Source organism: Prunus avium, chromosome 5 (genome assembly GCF_965620075.1).
Source record: "Prunus avium chromosome 5, drPruAviu1.hap1.1, whole genome shotgun sequence".
In the NCBI taxonomy this organism is placed as follows: Eukaryota; Viridiplantae; Streptophyta; class Magnoliopsida; order Rosales; family Rosaceae; genus Prunus; species Prunus avium.
In genome coordinates this window covers 30,706,471-30,726,068 of record NC_142288.1, presented here as the reverse complement: position 1 = coordinate 30,726,068, position 19,598 = coordinate 30,706,471, and the positions used below count along the sequence as shown (strand labels likewise).

The 19,598-nt window shown below is 37.6% G+C and overlaps 2 protein-coding genes across 10 annotated transcripts; both read left to right on the top strand.

Annotated features, from left to right (window-relative positions):
* Positions 1-5,493: 5,493 nt before the first annotated feature.
* LOC110745842 (S-adenosyl-L-methionine-dependent methyltransferases superfamily protein) lies at positions 5,494-9,458 on the top strand. The gene is made up of 5 exons (XM_021945993.2): positions 5,494-5,919; positions 7,583-7,725; positions 8,101-8,285; positions 8,918-9,031; positions 9,104-9,458. The coding sequence occupies exons 1-5, from the start codon at positions 5,602-5,604 to the stop codon at positions 9,229-9,231; spliced, it is 888 nt and encodes a 295-aa protein (XP_021801685.2). The 5' UTR covers positions 5,494-5,601; the 3' UTR covers positions 9,232-9,458.
* A 441-nt stretch (positions 9,459-9,899) lies between these two features.
* Positions 9,900-14,835, top strand: LOC110745784 (alcohol dehydrogenase-like 6). Of its 9 annotated transcripts, none has more exons than XM_088253248.1 (12): positions 9,901-10,217; positions 10,348-10,484; positions 11,185-11,222; positions 11,443-11,467; positions 11,959-12,073; positions 12,221-12,292; positions 12,878-12,960; positions 13,046-13,121; positions 13,220-13,281; positions 13,544-13,639; positions 13,763-13,924; positions 14,521-14,835. In XM_088253248.1, exons 1-12 carry the CDS (start codon positions 10,166-10,168, stop codon positions 14,635-14,637), a joined length of 1,035 nt encoding a protein of 344 aa, XP_088109374.1. In that variant the 5' UTR covers positions 9,901-10,165; the 3' UTR covers positions 14,638-14,835. The 9 variants fall into 9 exon arrangements, with proteins under 9 accessions (XP_088109369.1, XP_088109374.1, XP_088109372.1 ...); XM_088253246.1 differs by having other exon boundaries at positions 12,185-12,292; XM_088253243.1 differs by having other exon boundaries at positions 9,900-10,217; positions 11,959-12,292; positions 13,544-13,627.
* The last annotated feature ends 4,763 nt before the right edge of the window (positions 14,836-19,598 follow it).

The following is a 19,598-nucleotide window of genomic DNA, read 5'->3' as shown; positions in this document are numbered from 1 at the left end:
TCATCTAGTTTAGCATATGACTGAAGAGCTTGAATTACGTCTTCAAGCTTGAGGGACTCTTTTCCAAACATTAGAGTTGTTCGAAAGTGCTTGAAAGACGAAGGTAGAGACCTCAGCAAGATGATAGCCATATCATCATCTTTGTAAGTTTCTTCGACCTTTTGAAAATTAGTTATGCAATTCTGGAACCTACATACGTGATCTTCAATATCACCTCCTTCTTCCAGTCGAAGTCCGAATAGTTCATCCTTTAGAAAAAGTTTATTGGACACGGTTTTGCCCATATAAACATTCTCCAACTTTGTCCATGCTTCATGGGCAGTCATCTTTTCGGTGATGTGTGACCGAACTGATCTTGTGAGATGGATCTCGATGGAACTCTTGGCCTTCTTGAGAACCTTAGTCCATGCTGTGTCTGTCATGCTTGTCGGCTTCTCACCGTTGAGTGCATCATCCAAATCATGCTGTATCAGTACGTTCTTCATCATCCTTTGCCAATCCGTGAAGTCATCCTTGCCGTCAAAAGGTTTTAACGCGGGTCTGAGATCCGCATTCATCTTCCCTTTAGACATCGTAGAACCCTTGAACCTGGCTCTGATACCAATTGTTAAATAACCCGCTGCTGGATTTTGTTCTTTAATGTAACCAACGGCAATAGACTAAACTAGCAAATATTAGGAAACTTAGACACATAAGAGTTATACTGGTTCGGCATAACTTTTGCCTACGTCCAGTTGTGATTTCTCTAGGTAGAGAAATCACCGCTCCTTTGATTAATAATAGAGATTACAGAACTTTTGCAAACCCTAGAACTAATCTCAAAACTCTTGGCTATTTTTCCCTCTCTCAAAATAAGCCTTGCCACACCCTATTTATAGATATAGAGTTGGCTTACATGTCCTAAGGCTGATTGAATTCCTATTCCTAAGTGGATTAGGAAATTACACTTATCCAAAACCAAATAGGCTTCTAGAAATCCAAACCTAAATTGAATAAGGAAAACTGAAATTCTTTCCTAATCCCTCTAGGACAAGAATACCTCTAATTTTCCTAAAACAATCCTAAACTAACTAGGACATATTTGATGAGCCAAAATCCTAACACAGGCCTCCCTCCTTCTTGCATTTACTTAAAGAGTTCCAGGATTTCCAGTGCATACCGTGATCTTTGTCTTGATTAGCCCACCAAAATTTAGCAATGTCACTATTGATCTCCTGACATAAACCAATGGGGAACTTAAAGCACATCATTGGATAAGCAGGGATTGCCATAGCTACAGCTTTAATCAAAGTTTCTTTTCCTGCTAGAGACAGAGAGGAAGATTTCCACCCTTCCAATCGTTTCTTAATGCGCTCTCTGATGAAGCCAAGAGCTGACTTTTTTGATCTTCCCCATATTGAAGGCAGACCCAGATAAATCCCAGGATTGTCAATACCAATGATACCCATTGAAGAGCAGATACTAGCTTGCCGATGAGGAGGGGTGTTTTGGCTGAAGTAAATACAAGATTTCTGGAAATTGATTTCTTGACCTGAGGCAAGATAATACTCATGGAGGAGCTTCTTAAGATGAGCACAATTAGAAGCATCAGCCTTAAAGGAGAACAAAGAATCATCTGCAAAGAAAAGATGGGAAAGAATTGGACCTCCTCTAGCCACTTTTACTCCTACAATTTCACCATCGTTAACAAGTTTCGAAAGATTAAGGGACAACACTTCAGAGATAATGAGAAAAAGATAAGGAGACAGGGGGTCTTCTTGTCTGAGACCTCGAGAAGGGGAGAAAGGGGCTCCAGGCTTCCCGTTTAGGAGAATGGAGAAAGAGACTGTTGAAATACAGGTCATGACAAGGTGAATCCAAAAATTATCAAAACCCATATTAGCCATGGCTGCAGCAAGGAAGTCCCATTCTACCCTATCATAAGCCTTACTCATATCCACCTTGAGACCAGCTTCATAGTTTTTACCCTTCATCTTGAGGAGTAAATAGTGGAAAGCCTCATGAGCAACAACAATATTATCCTGAATCAGCCTTCCTTGAACAAACGCAGTTTGGGAGTCAGATATAATCTCAAGCAAGATTTGCTTAAGTCTGTTGGCAAGGATTTTTGACAAGATTTTATAAGAAGTGTTGAAGAGGCTAATTGGTCTGAACTGGCACGTTGAATCAGGAGCAGCAACTTTAGGGATAAGTGCAATATAAGTCTTATTAATTTTGTTGGCACTAAAAACTGAACAGATGGAGATGAGTGCAACTTACAAGCGAGATGGACGATCGAGAGATCGATTGGATGTTGGATGCCGATTCTTCCTGTCCTTGGATGCCGATCCTGAATAGAAAGAAATCGAGACTCGTAAGGTCTATGGAACCGGTGTGGAACCAGCCTAAGACCCTCCGATGCCAAAGTAAGTTTGTTGTTTTAAGAGCTCTTGCTGTTGACCATATAGAAGTATAAAAGTCAAGCTGAAAAGTCTTACCCATGTATTGTAGTGAAGGGGCTCATTTATAGAGGGCATCTTGTGTGCTCTTAGTACTCATTTTCGATGTGGGACTCGTGGGAAGGCCCTATGAGGTTGACACGAGTCCTTAGATATTTCAGGCGGGTGCTTCGAGATTGATTCCGCAGAATCGGTAGGGGATACCGATTGTAGGCTGTGTTGGGCTTGTAATGATCTTTTGCTGCTTTGAGACAATATCATCAGTAGCCTATGCTGATTGTCCGAGGCCTTGGGTGCTTGGGCGAGTTTATAAGATCCACGTGTCGTTGTACGAGTGGAGGGTCAGATATGGTACAAAAAAATTTCTCCAAGTTGAGCACAACCGTTAAACCAGTCCATAGCAGCATGGTTAACAGATTCCTTTACCTCGTTCCAAAACTTGTGATAGAACATACTAGAGAAACCATCTTGCTCAGGGGATTTAAGAGCTCCAAGTTGATGGGCAGCCATAGAAATTTCCTCCTCAGTGAAAGGGGCCACAAACCTCACATTCATTTCTCTAGAGATACAAGCAGGAATACAATTTAGAATCCCCCCAATTACGAGGACCAACCGAGGTGAAAAGCTGAGAATAGTAGTTCCGAAATTCTGATTCCAAAGCTTTTTCTCCAGAAAGCCAAATCCCCCTATTATTTTTAAGTCGCAGGATGCGATTGTGCTATCTCCGCTGAATGGTAGATAGATGAAAAAAGCGAGTATTTTTGTCCCCTGCTTTTAGCCAATCTACACGGGATCTCTGACACCAATACAGTTCCTCTGCTTTCCACAATGAGTCAAGGTCCTTTTTTAGCCTGTCTTGCTTACTCTGATTAAGTAGAGATCCATCAATCTGCTGGAACATCTCAAGTTCTGTTAACAGCTTTTGAATTTGAAGCCTACTATTGTCACCTGAATTTCTGCTCCACTGAACCAACAAATTTGTACATTTAGCTAACTTTCGATTCCAGTTCGTGATGCCAGAGCCTTCTGTTTCCTCTCCCCAGCAAGATTGAATGATATCCTTGCAGGCAGGATCATCAGCCCACTTGGCCTCAAAGCGAAACAATTTCTTGGCTTTGCAAACAATTGGATTATTATCAATAATTAAAGGGCAGTGATCTGAGCCCAATCTCAGGCCATGCAAAACCTGTGTATTTGGCCAGCGCACAAACCAATCAGCATTACCGAGAGCTCGGTCGAGTCTTTCCCTGACGATCATGTTGTCTCCACAATTTTTCTCCCAGGTATAGCACTGACCACTGAAGCCCAAGTCCACCAAAGAGTTCGATTCCATAAATTCAATGAGGAACCTTCGTTTTCTGGGATTCCACGGGGCACCACCTTCTTTCTCATGGCTCCATGCAACTTCATTCATATCACCGCAATAGAGGAACCTTCATTAGCAATAGAGGAACCTCCGATTCCATAAATTCAATGAGGAACCTTCATTAGCAATAGAAGTCCTTCCATCAGTTCTGTCAGGATTTTTTGTCAAAAATGAGTATGGGGAGCAATTGAGGGTCGAATAAGACTTTTAACATATTTGTGAAGATGAAGATATGCTATAGTTCAAAAAATGAAGAGGTTTCGAGTATCGGGGCTTAGGCTTTGACCAATTCACCGAATTGAGTCCAACTTGACTGCAATTTGAGTCCAACTTCATGCTTCCTTCTCTTCATTTCCAAAAATCCAGAAAATCTCGACATTTGCTAAGCTTAAACAGTGTCCATTTTCACAATTTCCACACCCTCCAATTCCATTGCAGCTTTTGATTCTCTCTTAGAAGACACAAGAAGACACAACTCTTCCTATTTTCTCATAAACCTCCAACTTCCTCTATATGCCTTATTTCATTTGATACATTTCTAGCTCATTTCTAAACACAAAAAAATGTCTAGGTGGGAAAACACAATGACAGAAGATAGATACAAGCATGAAAAGAAAAACTCATCTTACAAAATTTACATTTGAATTGACGAGGGTGAGCCCAAAAGAGAAGAAAAATGAATGAAGAAGAAGGTTAGCCAAAATAGGAAGGGGTTTTCAATTTGCGGTTGTTTTGGGCATGGTTTACAACAGATTTGTGACGGAAGATGGATTTAAGAAAGTTGGACCCTAAAACTAACATAAAAAGACCAATTTACACCTATATTTAACAGAAAACTTAACACAACAGATGGCATGACTTTTATTACTAATGAAAATAGAGTTTAAGGACCACTGCAACCATTTTGAAAATTAAATAACGAAAATGCGAATCGGACTAAAGTTTAGTGACTGTTTTGCCAATTGGTTTTCTTTTTTAGTTTTTATTTTATTTTTAGAATTAAGAAAAGATAACATGGGTAGTTATGTTCCATAAAAGTAGGACCTATTATCTGATTTTGTTTTTAATTTTAATTTTTTTTAATATGAAAAATGTGAATTTATTATATTATCCTCATTTAATTAATAATTTCAATTCTTAATGTTTGAATTAACCAATGACATTTTCTGGTATTTTGAATGTTTCACCATTCTCTACTTTTTGCTTTATATATAGGGAGATTCACTATTATTCCCAATAGAGGAGGTTATAAAAAATTCCTATATGAAATGGACTTTAGAAACACACACAAAGCCCCATTTACAATACAACAAAAATGCTTTTAATTTCTTTTAAATTACAAAATTGTCATTGATTTCTTAAAACAAACCCAACCCCAATACCTCATAAAAAAATTCCAAAACACTCAATAGGGCATCAAAGTAATTTAATAATAAAAATTAAATTAAATTGGGCCAAATGTCATTTTTTGGGTTTTTCTTGGATTTGTTTATAGAAATTAAATGGTGTATGGTTTATTTATAGTTTTAGTGCTAAGAATGGGTATTTGACTAAATATATAAATAGATATAAGTATAAGCATAGGTAGCATATAATAACCCGGTTTGTTATAATCCTAACCGTTGGTGGTAAGGGACGGCCAAGATTAGCTTTTGAGTAACAAAGTTACGGTAGAATTCCTCAGAGGAGCTCTCGAAGCCCGTAGGGGCTGGCAGCGGGCTGTAAGTTGCTTCTCCTAAAATCCCATTATTAATTCCCAATTCCATTTCCACCACGAAGGCCTCTAGTCCCGTAGTCATGGCCACAGAAGAATTAGTATTGGAAGAAGAAGAAGAAGAAGAAGAAGAGAAGGAAAGAATGGTTACGTTGGGATCCTACAAAGGGATGGTTAGGCTGCTGAGGGTGAAAGTAGAACAAGAGGAGGAGGAAGAAGAAGAAGAAGAAGAATTGGACTCATTTGCTGCTACCGCAGCTTCAGAGGAGATAATGCTGCTGTGGGGAATGCAACAGCCAACTCTCTCCAAACCAAACGCATTCGTTTCTCAATCTTCTCTTCAACTGAAACTCGATGTCTGTGGTCACTCACTCTCCATTTTCCAGTCCCCTTCTTCTTTGGTATCTATTATTTATTTTTTTTGCTTGTCTTTCTACAATAATTTTAATTTACCGTTCAAATATTTCAATGCTTGTTGCTTTATGTCATTTGCATGCTTCTTGTCTAGTTAATGAAGAACTTGGATTTCAGTGTGACCTAGACTTCTTGAAAGCTAAAAAAATAGCAAAATAGCATTCTAGATACGTAGATAGAAAGAAGTATAAGAAGAAATCTACCTAGTAGAAATCCGGACGCTTTATTACTTACTGTTGTAGCTAGTTTCTGGAAACAAATATTTGTTTTCCCCAGTCATTATGGAGATTATGGCTGTGAGAAAATGTATGATTGATGACTTCTGGGCCACAGAGGTAACTGTGGCTGGGAGGAATGTATACTTCCATGCCAAAACACCAATATAGAGCTTTTATGAAATTACTTTTCATTACTTGAGAGTCACTGTACCTTGCCTTTGATTAATAAAGATAAAAAATCAAACTGAGTTTCCATTTTTAAATACTAGAATATAAAACCTAGTATGGAAATTTCATAGATTTTGAAGTTCTGGGGGTGCACAAGGTAAGCCTATATAAACCTCTGACAATTTCATGACTTGGATACAGCTTTCATTACGAGCTGTAAAACTCGTACCCCCATTGTGCCACATTTTGCGGTAGGTATGCATTCCATTATGCTCCCAATCCTGTGACCTATACAATTGAATGTTAGTTCAACAGTAATATTGTTCCGAGCTTGAGATGAAATTCAATACCTAGCTGAGAAATGAGAAGCAATTAAAGAAGAAATACATTGATGGGGCTACAGGTGTGATGTTGTGGCAGATTGGATTCTTTTTCCCTTGACAGTTAAATACTGGTAGTACTTGGTGGCACCATGCTTCTATGTCAACGGGAAGAGCACATCATAGAGCTTCTCGATTAAGTGGAAGCATGTGCAATAAAACTAGATGACATTATACCCATTGTAGTGTCTAGAGTGCTCATCCGAATGTATCTGATAATAAAGAGTGAAGTTTTGGTAGCGTTACATAATAGTCAGCAGCATGAAGCATTGCTTGACCATGATAGGGAAGGTAGTATGCCCATTGGCTATGACATCTACAGGATCAAAGGCTGCTGACATAAGCTTTTATAATGAGTTGTATAGACTGAATGTGTGAATATTGTAATGCAGAAGTGTTGGACTATCTGTAGTACCATGTTATGATGGGGCACAACCATTTTCGAAACTTAGCTGCAGGTTATCATAAAACTAAAGAAAGGAATAAAGAGTCTTGGCTTACTGTTACTGTTATCAAGTAAGATGGGCAACTGGAAAGTGTCTTGCAGTTTACATATTAGAATGCAGCAGAAAAACAATGCCAATGTGGGTCATTGTTAAAAAAAAAATTATTTTAAAAAAAAAACCCTAAATAAATGAAGATGTGCTTTAATTTTGTTGTGGCATACAGATGCAATATAAAGACCAATCCTTTTTTGGTGCTCTCCAACATCTGTTTTTTTTTTCCCAGAGGATTAGATGATTGTATCAGAATAGATTTTGATTGAATGAATTTTAAAGCTTCCACCATCGTCACATCCCACTCACTTTTAAGTTTTTTAACCTTCTAGAATTTTCAATGTTTATTCAAATTTTTCTTGAATAATTTAACTTATTGAACTGTAGAGCACACCTGGAGTAACTGGTGCTGTCATGTGGGACAGTGGAGTTATATTGGGGAAGTTTCTAGAGCATGCTTCGGACTCAGAGTTGCTACTTCTTCAAGGCAAGAAAGTTGTTGAATTGGGCTCTGGCTGTGGATTAGTCGGGTAATTATAATTACAATCACTTTCTTTACATCTATCTTTTTTTGTTCTCTAATTTCTGTCAGAAAATATTTCATATGCTAGAATATCTAACTGGACTGTTCTATCAGTACTTTCTATTATTAGACTAGCTTTTGAATGGGTAGAATTTGAAGCTTGTACTGTTAGATCACCTTATCCAACAGAACTCTACTTGTTTGCAGTTTGGGTTGATTGATAGGCCATGCTAACAAGATACAGTTGGCATTTATATGCCTACCCCCATGAAAACATAAATCTGGATTTTGGCTTGAGTTTCTAATTTATATGCCAGGCTGAAATAATGGTTCTCTTACTCGCTGTATGCTATCGTTCTTTTCTTCTTCCTTTTTCTTGCAGCTGCATTGCAGCTCTTCTAGGTGGTCAAGTTGTCCTCACAGATCTTCCTGATAGACTCAGACTACTGAGAAAGAATATTGAAGTCAATCTGAGACATGAAGATATGCGAGGTTCAGCAAAAGTGATGGAATTCATATGGGGAGATGATCCTGACCTGGAACTGACTGAACCTCCACCTGATGTTGGTAATATGTTGGTTCTCTCGTATAGAGCAGCAACATGTACTATTTCCCTTGCAGTGCGGCACATCAAAACTTGGATGGTTAATTGTTAATAAAAAAATTTACCAAATTGGAGAAGGAAAAAAAACAGAGAGAAAAACCTCTTGCAAAATGGGACACATTTTGATGGCAAAAACTTTTGTAAAAGTCCAACTGAGAGTTATCTGCTCTAGAATCAAATTCAATCCAAGCATGATTTCGAATGCTAAAGCATAATAACCTCTCTTCGAATACCCAAAGGGTAGTTGAATCATTGAGGATTCTGTCATCAAGTACTTATAGCATAAAGGCATATTTCTTTCTATGGTAAGTGGTAGGAGCAGCTTTTGTATTTTGTGAGAAAAAATTGGTATCTTTGTTGCATTCTCTTACACGACAGCATCTCTATGGTACGCCAAAAGTCGTCTTAGTTTACTGCATGCTCCACTGCTCATATTTCGATCATAGTAATGAACCTGGATTTGAATGCTTTGAGACAAGAATCAATCTCAAGTCATTTGATGTTCTTTCTTTTTAGGTCAAAGTGCTATTGAATAATATCAATACTCAAAACCAAATTTTGTTAAAGTTGTATTTTTACCAAAATGTTATTCCAGTGCTAGGTTCTGATGTAATCTATAGTGAGGGAGCAGTTTTGGATTTGCTGTCTACACTGCGGCAACTCTGTGGAGGTGAAACAACAATCTTTTTGGCTGGAGAACTTCGAAATGGTAACAATTGCCTTTTATATTATTTGAATGTCCTTTTTCTGTAGTGTACTCAATTTCTACTTTCTACTGCAGATGCTGTCCTTGAATACTTCTTAGAGTGCGCAATGAAGGATTTTGTAATTGGGCGTTTGGACCAAAGACAATGGCATCCAGACTATTGCAGCAGTCGTGTTGTTTTGTATGTTCTCGTCAAGAAGTGATAGTTGAGGGTGGGAAATGATCAATGGGTAATTCATAACCAATACAAGTTCAATCATAAATGGTCATGTAATTCACTTTCATTGACCTGTATTCATGAAAAAGAGAGGAAAGCCCTTAAGTTGTGGCCTGTATTCATCTCTTTTAGTCTCAGTTTTGAGTGATGCCATGCCAGGAGGAGAATGCTTCAATTTTGGAATCAAACTTTTGTTACATTTCTTCTTTTTAACTTGTTTGAGTCAGAGAAATATGATGCAGATCACTCGCCAGTCAGTCACCAACCTTTGCTTCCCCAACTCTCTAAATCGTTTTGATTGGTGTCTATAGAGTATGGGTAGAATCTGTGTCTTCCCCAACTCTCTAAGTCCCCTCTTCATATTCTCCTTGATGATATGATATGCAGTGCAAATGTGCCTTACGAACAGCTACCAACCCAATAATAAAAGGAATTACTTAATGAATAATGTAATTTAGAATAAAATCCAGTCGCCAATATTTTTGTGCATATAGAACTAAAATTTATTTTTATTATTCGATCATCTAAACCCAAACTAAAACACTTTCACATTTTAACAGTACTTTTGTTTCCAATTCCAATGTTGTTGAATGAGATGTCTCAAATTTTAGTACCTGATTTTTTATTTTTTTATTTAAGAAGAAAAACAAGTTGGAGTGGAGTGTCCGGTAAAAGACAGCCTAGCCCTATGCAACGGTTAGGTGAAGAAAACCTTTACCCACCAACCCCCGCTTTTGTACAGACTACAGCTACAGATTATTTGTTGACTTGTAAAGAGGAGAGAGTCTAAAGACTATTGCTTTGCTCGCTCACTCCAGCCAACCTCGTCGTCTCCCTCGTCTGGTTCTTCTTTGTTGATTGTTCGCTGTCTGTCTTGTCTTCGGAATATTAATTCAGGAAAGACAAGCTTTGCGCAACAAATGCAAATGTCATTGCCTTGCGTAAAACAACCCGATGTCATCACCTGCAAAGGTATGTATGTTATTTCTACAATGCATGCTTGCTGCAATCTTCACATTCACAGTATGAATATGGAATTTGCTTCTAATTATAGTTATTAATCATGTATTATTTTTTTTTTTTTTTTTTTAAATTGTAAAAGCTGCGGTGGCATGGGGAGCTGGAAAGCCTTTGGTGATAGAGGAAGTGAATGTGAATCCACCTCAGGCAATGGAGATAAGGATCAAAGTCGTCTGCACCTCTCTCTGTCGCAGTGACATCACTGCCTGGGAGTCTCAGGTACTCTCCTCTTCTTATTTTGTCCTCCTCTTTTCCCCCTTTTCTTTTCTTCTTCTTTTCAACACAAATAGAGATAAAAAAAAATATTAATTTTCCTTCAATTCTTTTTTTCTTGTTTCCTACTTATTGAACATCTAGGAAAATAATCATTATCTGGCTAGGAAAATTCGTTTAACTATTACTTATGGTTTCTGTCTGACCAAGAAAAATTAAAACTTTGTTTGTGCCACTGCAAGACATGCTTTCTTCTTTCCGGATGGATTAATTTTCTTGTAAAACAATTGTTCAAGATTAGTCATTAAAGTAACTGAGAAGAAGTAAACCTTGGTTTAAAGTAATGAACTTATCCATGAATTAATATCCTGTTTAAATTTTTCGAAATTCAGACCTATCAGGAGCTACGTATCAACTGACTATTCATCTTACTGAAAAAAGTTATTTATGTATGTTGATACCAAAAATATGATTATTTATGGATACCCCTTGATGGTTACTGAACATGGATTCTCCTTAAAGAGCATCTTCTACCTTCTCCCTCACATCATCACATGAAGCAGGAGAATACTCGTATTTCATCCACACCGACGTTCTTTCAATGCAGTTATACTTCCCTGATAAGAATTTTGGAAAAATGGTGCTGAATTTATTCATGAGAATACTGGTATTTCATCCTACTCCATTTCCCCCTGTTATTTTGCAGGCTATTTTTCCTCGAATATTTGGCCATGAAGCAACAGGGTAAGTTATTTCCCTACACTTTTTTCATCTACTTATATTTATATTATAGTACTAGCTATGTTATGTAAGATTGAGAAACTATAGCATAATGCACAAGTGGTTTCCAATTATCAGGCCATAAATTGTTTAGTCAATTTCTTAGTTAATTTTTTATATTCTAGATGTATGCCTTGCTTGTAACATGTGTTGAGCTAAATTGGCACTTCCATTGGATGCTCAGGTTTGGGTTAGAGGTGATACGTGAGGTATAGAAGTGAGGACAATGCTTGGCTCCTCACTGGTGAGGAAGAACTTTTTCCTTCCTACTGAGGTGTCACACTCACCATTTTCTCCTATTATCTTTGCAACATTAAATGATTATAGTTAACAACAATTTAATATGGTACTCCCCACCATTTTCAACAATTCATGCTTTTAAATCGGCGATTACCTTCATCCACACTGGTGAAGAGCCAAGCATTGTTCTAGGAGTGATACAATCAGAGTGTGTTGAAGATAACCATGCCATACTGAACTGTTGCTCTTGTGACACACTACAGCACCAAAACTTATTTCCTTAGGTTTGAAGTAAAGGACAGTTTCACTTATATAAGAAATACAAAAAGGCGTAGAGAAAATATCAATAAGGTTTGAATGGTTTGTAGGGTGAGGATGATCAACTACTCCACAGTGCTGTGATATTATATTATTATTGCTAATTTGCTATACTTCTTCAGGTGATATAAGTTCCCAATAGCTATTTTTCAGGATTGTCGAGAGTGTTGGGCAGGGAGTTACTGAGTTTACTGAAGGGGACCATGTGCTAACAGTCTTCATTGGAGAGTGCGGGAAATGCAGGCAATGCACATCAGGTAAAAGCAACATATGTGAAGTACTGGGGCTGGAAAGGAGAGGTGTAATGCACTGTGATCAGAGGACGCGCTTCTCCATTAATGGGGAGCCCATTTATCATTATTGTGCAGTTTCAAGTTTCAGTGAATATACTGTGGTGCACTCAGGATGTGCTGTCAAAATCAGCTCAGTTGTGCCTCTGGAGAAAGTATGCCTTCTCAGTTGTGGAGTAGCTGCAGGTAGAGTTTCAAATCATGATATTGCCATCAAATCACATGATACCATGACCATTTATTCTTTCACTGTATTTATGTAAATACATGCATATGATAAATGAGTACATACACATATAGCTCAGATATGCTATACAGGTGTAGCTAGAAATTATTGGTATCGGGTAGAAGTTTCTTTGCGGTGACCAAACTAAATGACTTGAAAATAGAAGTTTAAATACTAGAATGTGAATGAGAATCAAATACTAATTTCGAGTGGGAGCATAAAAAAGCTAAAGCTGATGTTTGTAATATTGCAGTTGCCCTGCACATAGGCGTATAATTTGGTTCGCGTATGCATGTCGGTGTTTGTCTTTGTTCATGTTGTAATAGAGGAATGAATTTTCCGTTCATGATAAGTTTCTTCACAATTAAAATGCAAGGAATAATATAAAAAGGCTTCCTTTGTTTTGGAGGTGATGGGGGATAGGGAGGAGCAGAAGAAAAGGAATCTGATAGCCCTCACATGCCCCTGCACGTAGTCACGTACATATGTAATTGCAATTCTTGATCAAGGAAAAACGTTGCTGACATATGTTGACATATTTTTAGGCTTGGGTGCAGCATGGAATGTTGCTGATATATCTAATGGATCAAGTGTGGTGATATTTGGTCTTGGGACCGTAGGCCTTTCTGTAAGTGCAGAGACTTGTTAACAGTTTTCACTTTTCAAATATGACAGCAGCATGACTTAAACAGTAATGATTTCTTGTATGATAGGTTGCACAGGGTGCTAAGCTTAGGGGAGCATCTCAAATAATTGGTGTTGACACTAATCCTGAAAAGGGAGAAAATGGTTTTTTTTTCCTTTTCGTTTTTTCTTTTTCTATCTGGAGTTCTATGGTACAAGTCCCTAATGTATTTGTTTGTAAATAAGTGCTCTTATTTGTACAGCAAAAGCTTTTGGAATTACAGCATTTATCAACCCTCATGACAGCAAAGATCCTATTCAACAGGTAATGTTGAAATAAACAGAAACAACCATACTCCCCCGCCCCACTCCCAAGTGAAATTTATTATGAAAGAAATAAAAAGAATTAAATAGCCAGCATAACTGATGCGGGATTTGGTGGTAAATTGAATGAGGTGATTGGAATTTCTATCTCATTGGTGATATAGTGAATCTTATAATGCAACAGTGATATATGTAAGGAACCATGATGAATGAACTTGAAGTCATTTAGTTTGAAATTTACATATAAGCTAACTTTCTTTCAGGTTATTAAGAATCTGACAGATGGAGGGGCTGATTACTCATTTGAATGTATAGGTGACACTGGAATGGTAACTACTGCTTTGCAGGCATGTTGCGATGTAAATTTCTCATATCTCAGTGTTTTCCTTTTTCCCCTAAGCCTATCTCAAATTTATTTTTGTGTATGTGATGAGTTCTTATTTATTGAACTTCACTCATTTGTATCTGGCGTTTCTTTGAAGGGATGGGGGTTGACAGTTACACTTGGTGTGCCAAAAGTGAAGCCGGAGGTAACAGCTCATTATGGAATATTTCTTACTGGAAGAACATTGAAGGGATCTCTATTTGGAGGATGGAAACCTAAATCTGATCTCCCTTCATTAGTAGATATGTACACAAAAAAGGTAATACTAACTAAAACTTCATTGAAGCTTCAATAAGTCCAATCTCCCTTCTAATATTAAGTGTCCTTTTCCCTCCCTTGTTGTAAAATTTAGTGTGTCCTCATGTAGCTGGAAAATCTACTGACAATGTTTAGTCCTAGTTACAAGAATGCGACAGGGCATGCCCAAACAATTTATCATGTTTTAGTTTGATAAATGTCTAACGTACAAACTTATCAAATCATCTTGTTTGAAGTAGTGGGGTTATAATCTGAATTTCGCTTAGTATCAAATTCTTAGGTTGAATTTATAAACCAACTAGAACAAGTTCCTCCTAATCCTTCTCACTGTTATTTCTTCTGTGTTAAACTATTTCTTTCTTCAGCTTTAAAGGTGTGTATGCTAAGAAAGCATGCCAATTTGCAGCCAGTATGATGCTAAATTCTTTTGTTTTATTTCATGTTAACAGTTGATCTCTGTTTTAAACAGCTAACATGTTCCCATTGGCCGATCATGATTATTCTTCTAGTTTAAGAAAAAAATATTTACTTGTTACATTTTTAAATTCACAAAATGAAATGCACAGCCAGTTTGAATTCCAAAAAATCTACCTGCAGGAAATCCAAGTCGACGAGTACATAACACATAACCTGCCATTTGAAGATGTCAACAAAGCTTTCAATCTCATGAGAGAAGGGAAGTGTTTGCGTTGTGTCATCCACATGGCAAAGTAATTTCTCTTCTTCTGTCATATTGAAGTTGCCTTGCCTGGATACACGTGAGAGAGTTAATTGTTTGTTACTATGTTACATAACCCGCCGTATTACTTGTTTGTTTCTATGTTAAAACTATTCTTAAAGTACTTATGGGCATGTACACTAGCATTCTATGGGATTTGAGAAGACAGTTTTAATTCAATCTTCTTGGTCATACGTGCAACGTGTTTGATAGGTGAACAAAACCCATATGGTTTGACGTATCAAATTAACATGAGAGAGATTCCTTTCCCCTTTTTTTTGTTAAGTACAAGCGATAGTCTAAATTAGAGGGGAGGGGGATTTCTCACAGACACCCACACACAAATGATGCCATGGGGGTTCGAACCTGTGACCTATGATTTGCAAGTCAAGACCATTTTCCACATAGCTAGACCCTGTTGGTGTTTATGGTGTAAAATGACTACCACCCCCTTGGAAATGTGACATGTGCCAAACACATGATTTCTTTTTGTGGAAAAACTAACAGATGAAGGCAAATAACATTTTTTTTCTCTTCAAATGTTATGTTTTAATGTTTTTAAGTTAATTCATTTTTTTATTAATTTCAAAAAGGTTTATAGGTTCTTAAAGGACAAAAAAAAGGTGTATAATGTTTATTTAACGGTAAACTTAACGGATTTGACCATATGGGCTAATAGTGCTAAATATGGGAAAAAAACTGGCTAAATTGAAAACACATGGACTAAATTGGCCAACATGGTAAAACACAAGGATCATTTTGACATTTAAGCCTTCTAATGTTATGTTTTAATGTTATGTTTCAAAAAGATTTACAAGTTTTTAAAGGACAAAAAAAAAAGGTGTATAATCTATATATATATATAAAGCAAAAGGCAGAGAATGATGAAACATTCAAAATACCAGAAAATGCCCTTGGTTAATTCAAACATTAAGAATTGAAATTATTAATTAAATGAGGATAATATGGTAAATTCACATTTTTTAATGTTTGATGAGAATCATCGAATGCATGAAAATCACTGGTGCAGTGCACTAAGGGAGATGTTTAATGACTGATCTATATTATTGGGGTAATTGGGAAATCAAGAAGTCTTGGGTGGTGCAGGAGAATAAATTTAGATGCATGATACATGTATCTTAGTTAATAGTTGAGTCCTTTCATTTGCTTATGTTTTAGCTTAAATAAGAGTCTATAGGCTATTGTGGAGGGGATCAATTATTAAGAATTTCAATTGTAATGTCAAATAGAGCTATGCTCTTTCTATTATCAAAGACTCCTTCTCTTTGAGCATCTCAGGTAATTTCTAGCTATTTCGCATCAGGACTTTGTGTTTCATAATTTGGTACCAGAGCTTTGCTACGCTCTTGGGCTGCTTCCATTCTAATGGCAGCTAGAAGAGGTAGAGGAAGGCATGGAAACCATAAGGGGGGACCACGAGTTTAGGGATGAGCGAGATGAAGAAATTCAGGCACTTCGAAGACAAGTCGAACGCCAAGAAGCTCGCAGCAAGCGTGGCGGGTCGAGTCTTGGGTCCTCCAGTGATAAAGGTGAGGTGAATCCTTTCGAGCACCATAAAAGGAATTATCATGATTCTTTCAAAGATGAACTACCAGAATTTCATGGTCGTCTTTATCCTGAAGAATTCCTTGGGTGGCTTAGTTCCATTAAGAAGTATTTTGACTATAAAGAGACACCAGCAGAACAAAGAGTCAAGATTGTGGCGCTAAGACTTCGTGGTTATGCTTCAGCGTGGTGGGACAAGGCACAGGAGATGAGGCTTCGTAAGGGCAAATCTAAGATTTCTTCTTGGGACAAGATGAAGTCCAGACTCAGAGAAGTTTCTGCCCGTGGATTTTGTTCAAATCAGTTTTTCTCAACTTAATAATCTCCACCAAGAATCAAGGAGTGCGCAGGCATATACTGAAGAGTTTTATAAACTCTTGGCTCATAATGATATTCACGAAAAATTGAAGAACAATTGGTTGCTCGATATGTTGGAGGACTAAGAATCCCAATCCGAGATGAAGTGGAGGTGCACCAACTATGGAAAGTCACTGATGCATACCAACTAGCATTGAAGATTGAAGCCCAACTCACTTGTTGTGAGACAAAGAAATTTGTTGATGTACGCAGCTTTTATCCATCTTTCAAGGGTGAATCTCCACCTACCACAAGTAGCACCTATAAAAATGAGAAAACTGAAAAGTTTGCTCCAAAGTCAGCCACTAATCATACCCGTAACCCGAGTGCTTGCTTCAAGTGTGGTAAACCTGGTCATCGCTTCACTGATTGTCCTAGGAGACAAGTAGATGCACGTGCGAATTATGTAGCAGAAGAAGGTGAAGAGGCTACTTATGATGAAACGGCTCATCCTATTTATGATGAAGAGGGTGTATATGAGCGTGGGGAGATTGAGCTGAACAAGGTGAGTGCTTAGTAATCCAACAAGCTTTTACGACTCCAAAAGTAGTTCATGAAGAGGATTGGCTTCGTTCAGGAATTTTCAAAAGCCGTTGTAAATGTCTAGACAAGGTGTGCACTATTATCATAGATGGTCGAAGCTGTGAAAACATTGTCTCCAAAGATATGGAGAACAAATTAAAACTCGATACTCAGCCACATCCAAAGCCTTATCAAATCTCTTGGTTCAAAAAAGAGAATGAGGTAAAAATATCTAAACGGTGTTTCGTCTCATTTTCTATAGGCAAAAATTATAAGGACCAAGTATGGTGTGACGTAGTGCCAATGGATGTGTCACATACTTTTGGGAAGGCCATGGCAATATGATAGGGAGGTTATCCATGACAGGGGTAAAAATACTTTCACTTTTAAGATGGGAAAAGTGGAAATTGTTCTTTTGCCTTGCAAAGAAGAATTGACTCGTGCATCTCCTCAAGGGGAGGGTAATAATTTTCTCACTTTGTCTGAATTTGTGAAGGAAAGTGAAGAAAGTGGCATTGTTTACATGCTAGTCTTTAAAGAAAGTGTGCAGGTCTCCGAGACACCAAGTGTGGTACATGCTCTATTGGAAGAATTCAGTGATGTTTTACCTGATGATTTCCCAAGTGGGCTTCCCCCTCTTAGAGATATCCAACACCAGATTGACTTAGTTTCGGGAGCAAGTCTTCCTAATAAAGCCCATTATCGCATGAGCCTTAAGGAGCATGAAGAATTGAAGAGCCAGGTTCTATAGCTCTTAAGCAAAGGCTATATCAAAGAAAGTATGAGCCCACGCGCAGTCCCAACTTTACTCACACCAAAGAAGGATGGAACTTGGCTTATGTGCGTCGATAGTCGTGCAATTAATCAGATTACTGTCAAATACCAATTTCCAATTCCAAGGATCGACGACATGTTTGATATGCTCGCTGGTGCAAAATTATTTTCCAAGATTGGATATCTCCGAATTCGTATAAAACCTGGTGATGAATGGAAGACCACATTCAAGACCCGCGAAGGACTTTACAAATGGCTTGTTATGCCGTTCGGACTTTCAAATGCCCTCAACACATTCATAAGGTTAATGAATCCAGTCTTTTGTCTTATATTGGTAAATTTGTTGTCATTTACTTTGATGACATTCTTAGATAGTATGGACAAAGATGAGCATATTGCATATTTGAGAGTCGTTCTAACAACTTTAAGAACTGCAAAGCTTTATGTAAACCTCAAAAAGTGTTCTTTTGTGAGGAATAGCCTAGTTTTTTTTGGGCTTTGTATTGACCCCTACAGGAATAAAAGTTGATAATGAAAATATCCAAGCTATCCAAAATTGGCCAATACCCAAAAGCTTGCAGGAAGTTAGAAGTTTCCATGGATTAGCTTCATTTTATCGGCGATTCTTATGAAATTTTGGCACCATTTCCACTCCCTTGACTGATTGTATGAAGAAAGGAGGGTTCGTTTGGACACCAAAAGCTGAAAAAAGTTTCCATATTGTCAAAGAGAAGCTGTCCAGTGCCCCCACACTTGTTATACCAAACTTTAAGAAAATATTTGAAGTCGATTGTGATGCTTCACATGTGGGCATTGAGGGAGTCCTCAGCCAAAAGGGACATCCAGTTGCTTTCTTTAGTAAAAAAATGAATACAGCAAAGAAAGTGTATTCCACCTATGATATGGAATTTTATTCCATTATTGTGCAAGCACTTCGATTTTGGCGATCTTACTTGATTCAAAGGGAGTTCATATTGAATACAGACCATGAAGCTCTTAAGACTATCAATAGCCAAGGGGGGTTAAATCGCAAACATGCGAAGTGGATTGCTTTTTTGCAAGAATATACATTTGTGCTAAAGCATAAAATTGGATGGTGTAATCAAGTGGCAGACGCACTTAGCAGACGGGTGACACTTCTCAATACTATGCAAATCCAACATGAAGGATTTGCCCACATCAAGAGTCTGTATGTCCAAGATGAAGATTTTGGTGAAATTTGGAGCCTATGCAAAGAGGGTCCCCATGAAGATTACATTCTACATAATGATTATCTTTTTAAAGGCAATTGCTTATGTATTCCAATATGCTCCTTACGAGAGTATATTATTAAAGAGCTGCATTCTGGACGTTTAGGTGGACATTTTGGGAAAGATAAGACCATTCCCCTTGTGAAGGATAGGTATTTTTGGCCTGCAATATATCGAAATGTCATACAGTATGTGAAGAGGTGTCATATATGCCAAACCAACAAAGGGAAGAAACAGAATACTAGGTTATACATGCCATTACCCGTTCTAGCAGACCATTGGCATGATATAAGCATGGACTTTGTAGTTGGTCTGCCAAGAACCCAGCGAGGTAATGATTCTATTTTCATGGTTGTTGATCATTTCTCTAAAATGGCTTATTTCATTCCATGCAAGAAAACAATGGATGCTTCCAATATAGCTTATATTTATTTTAAAGAGGTGGTTAAGCATCATGGTATTCCAAAGTCTATTGTTTCGGACATGGA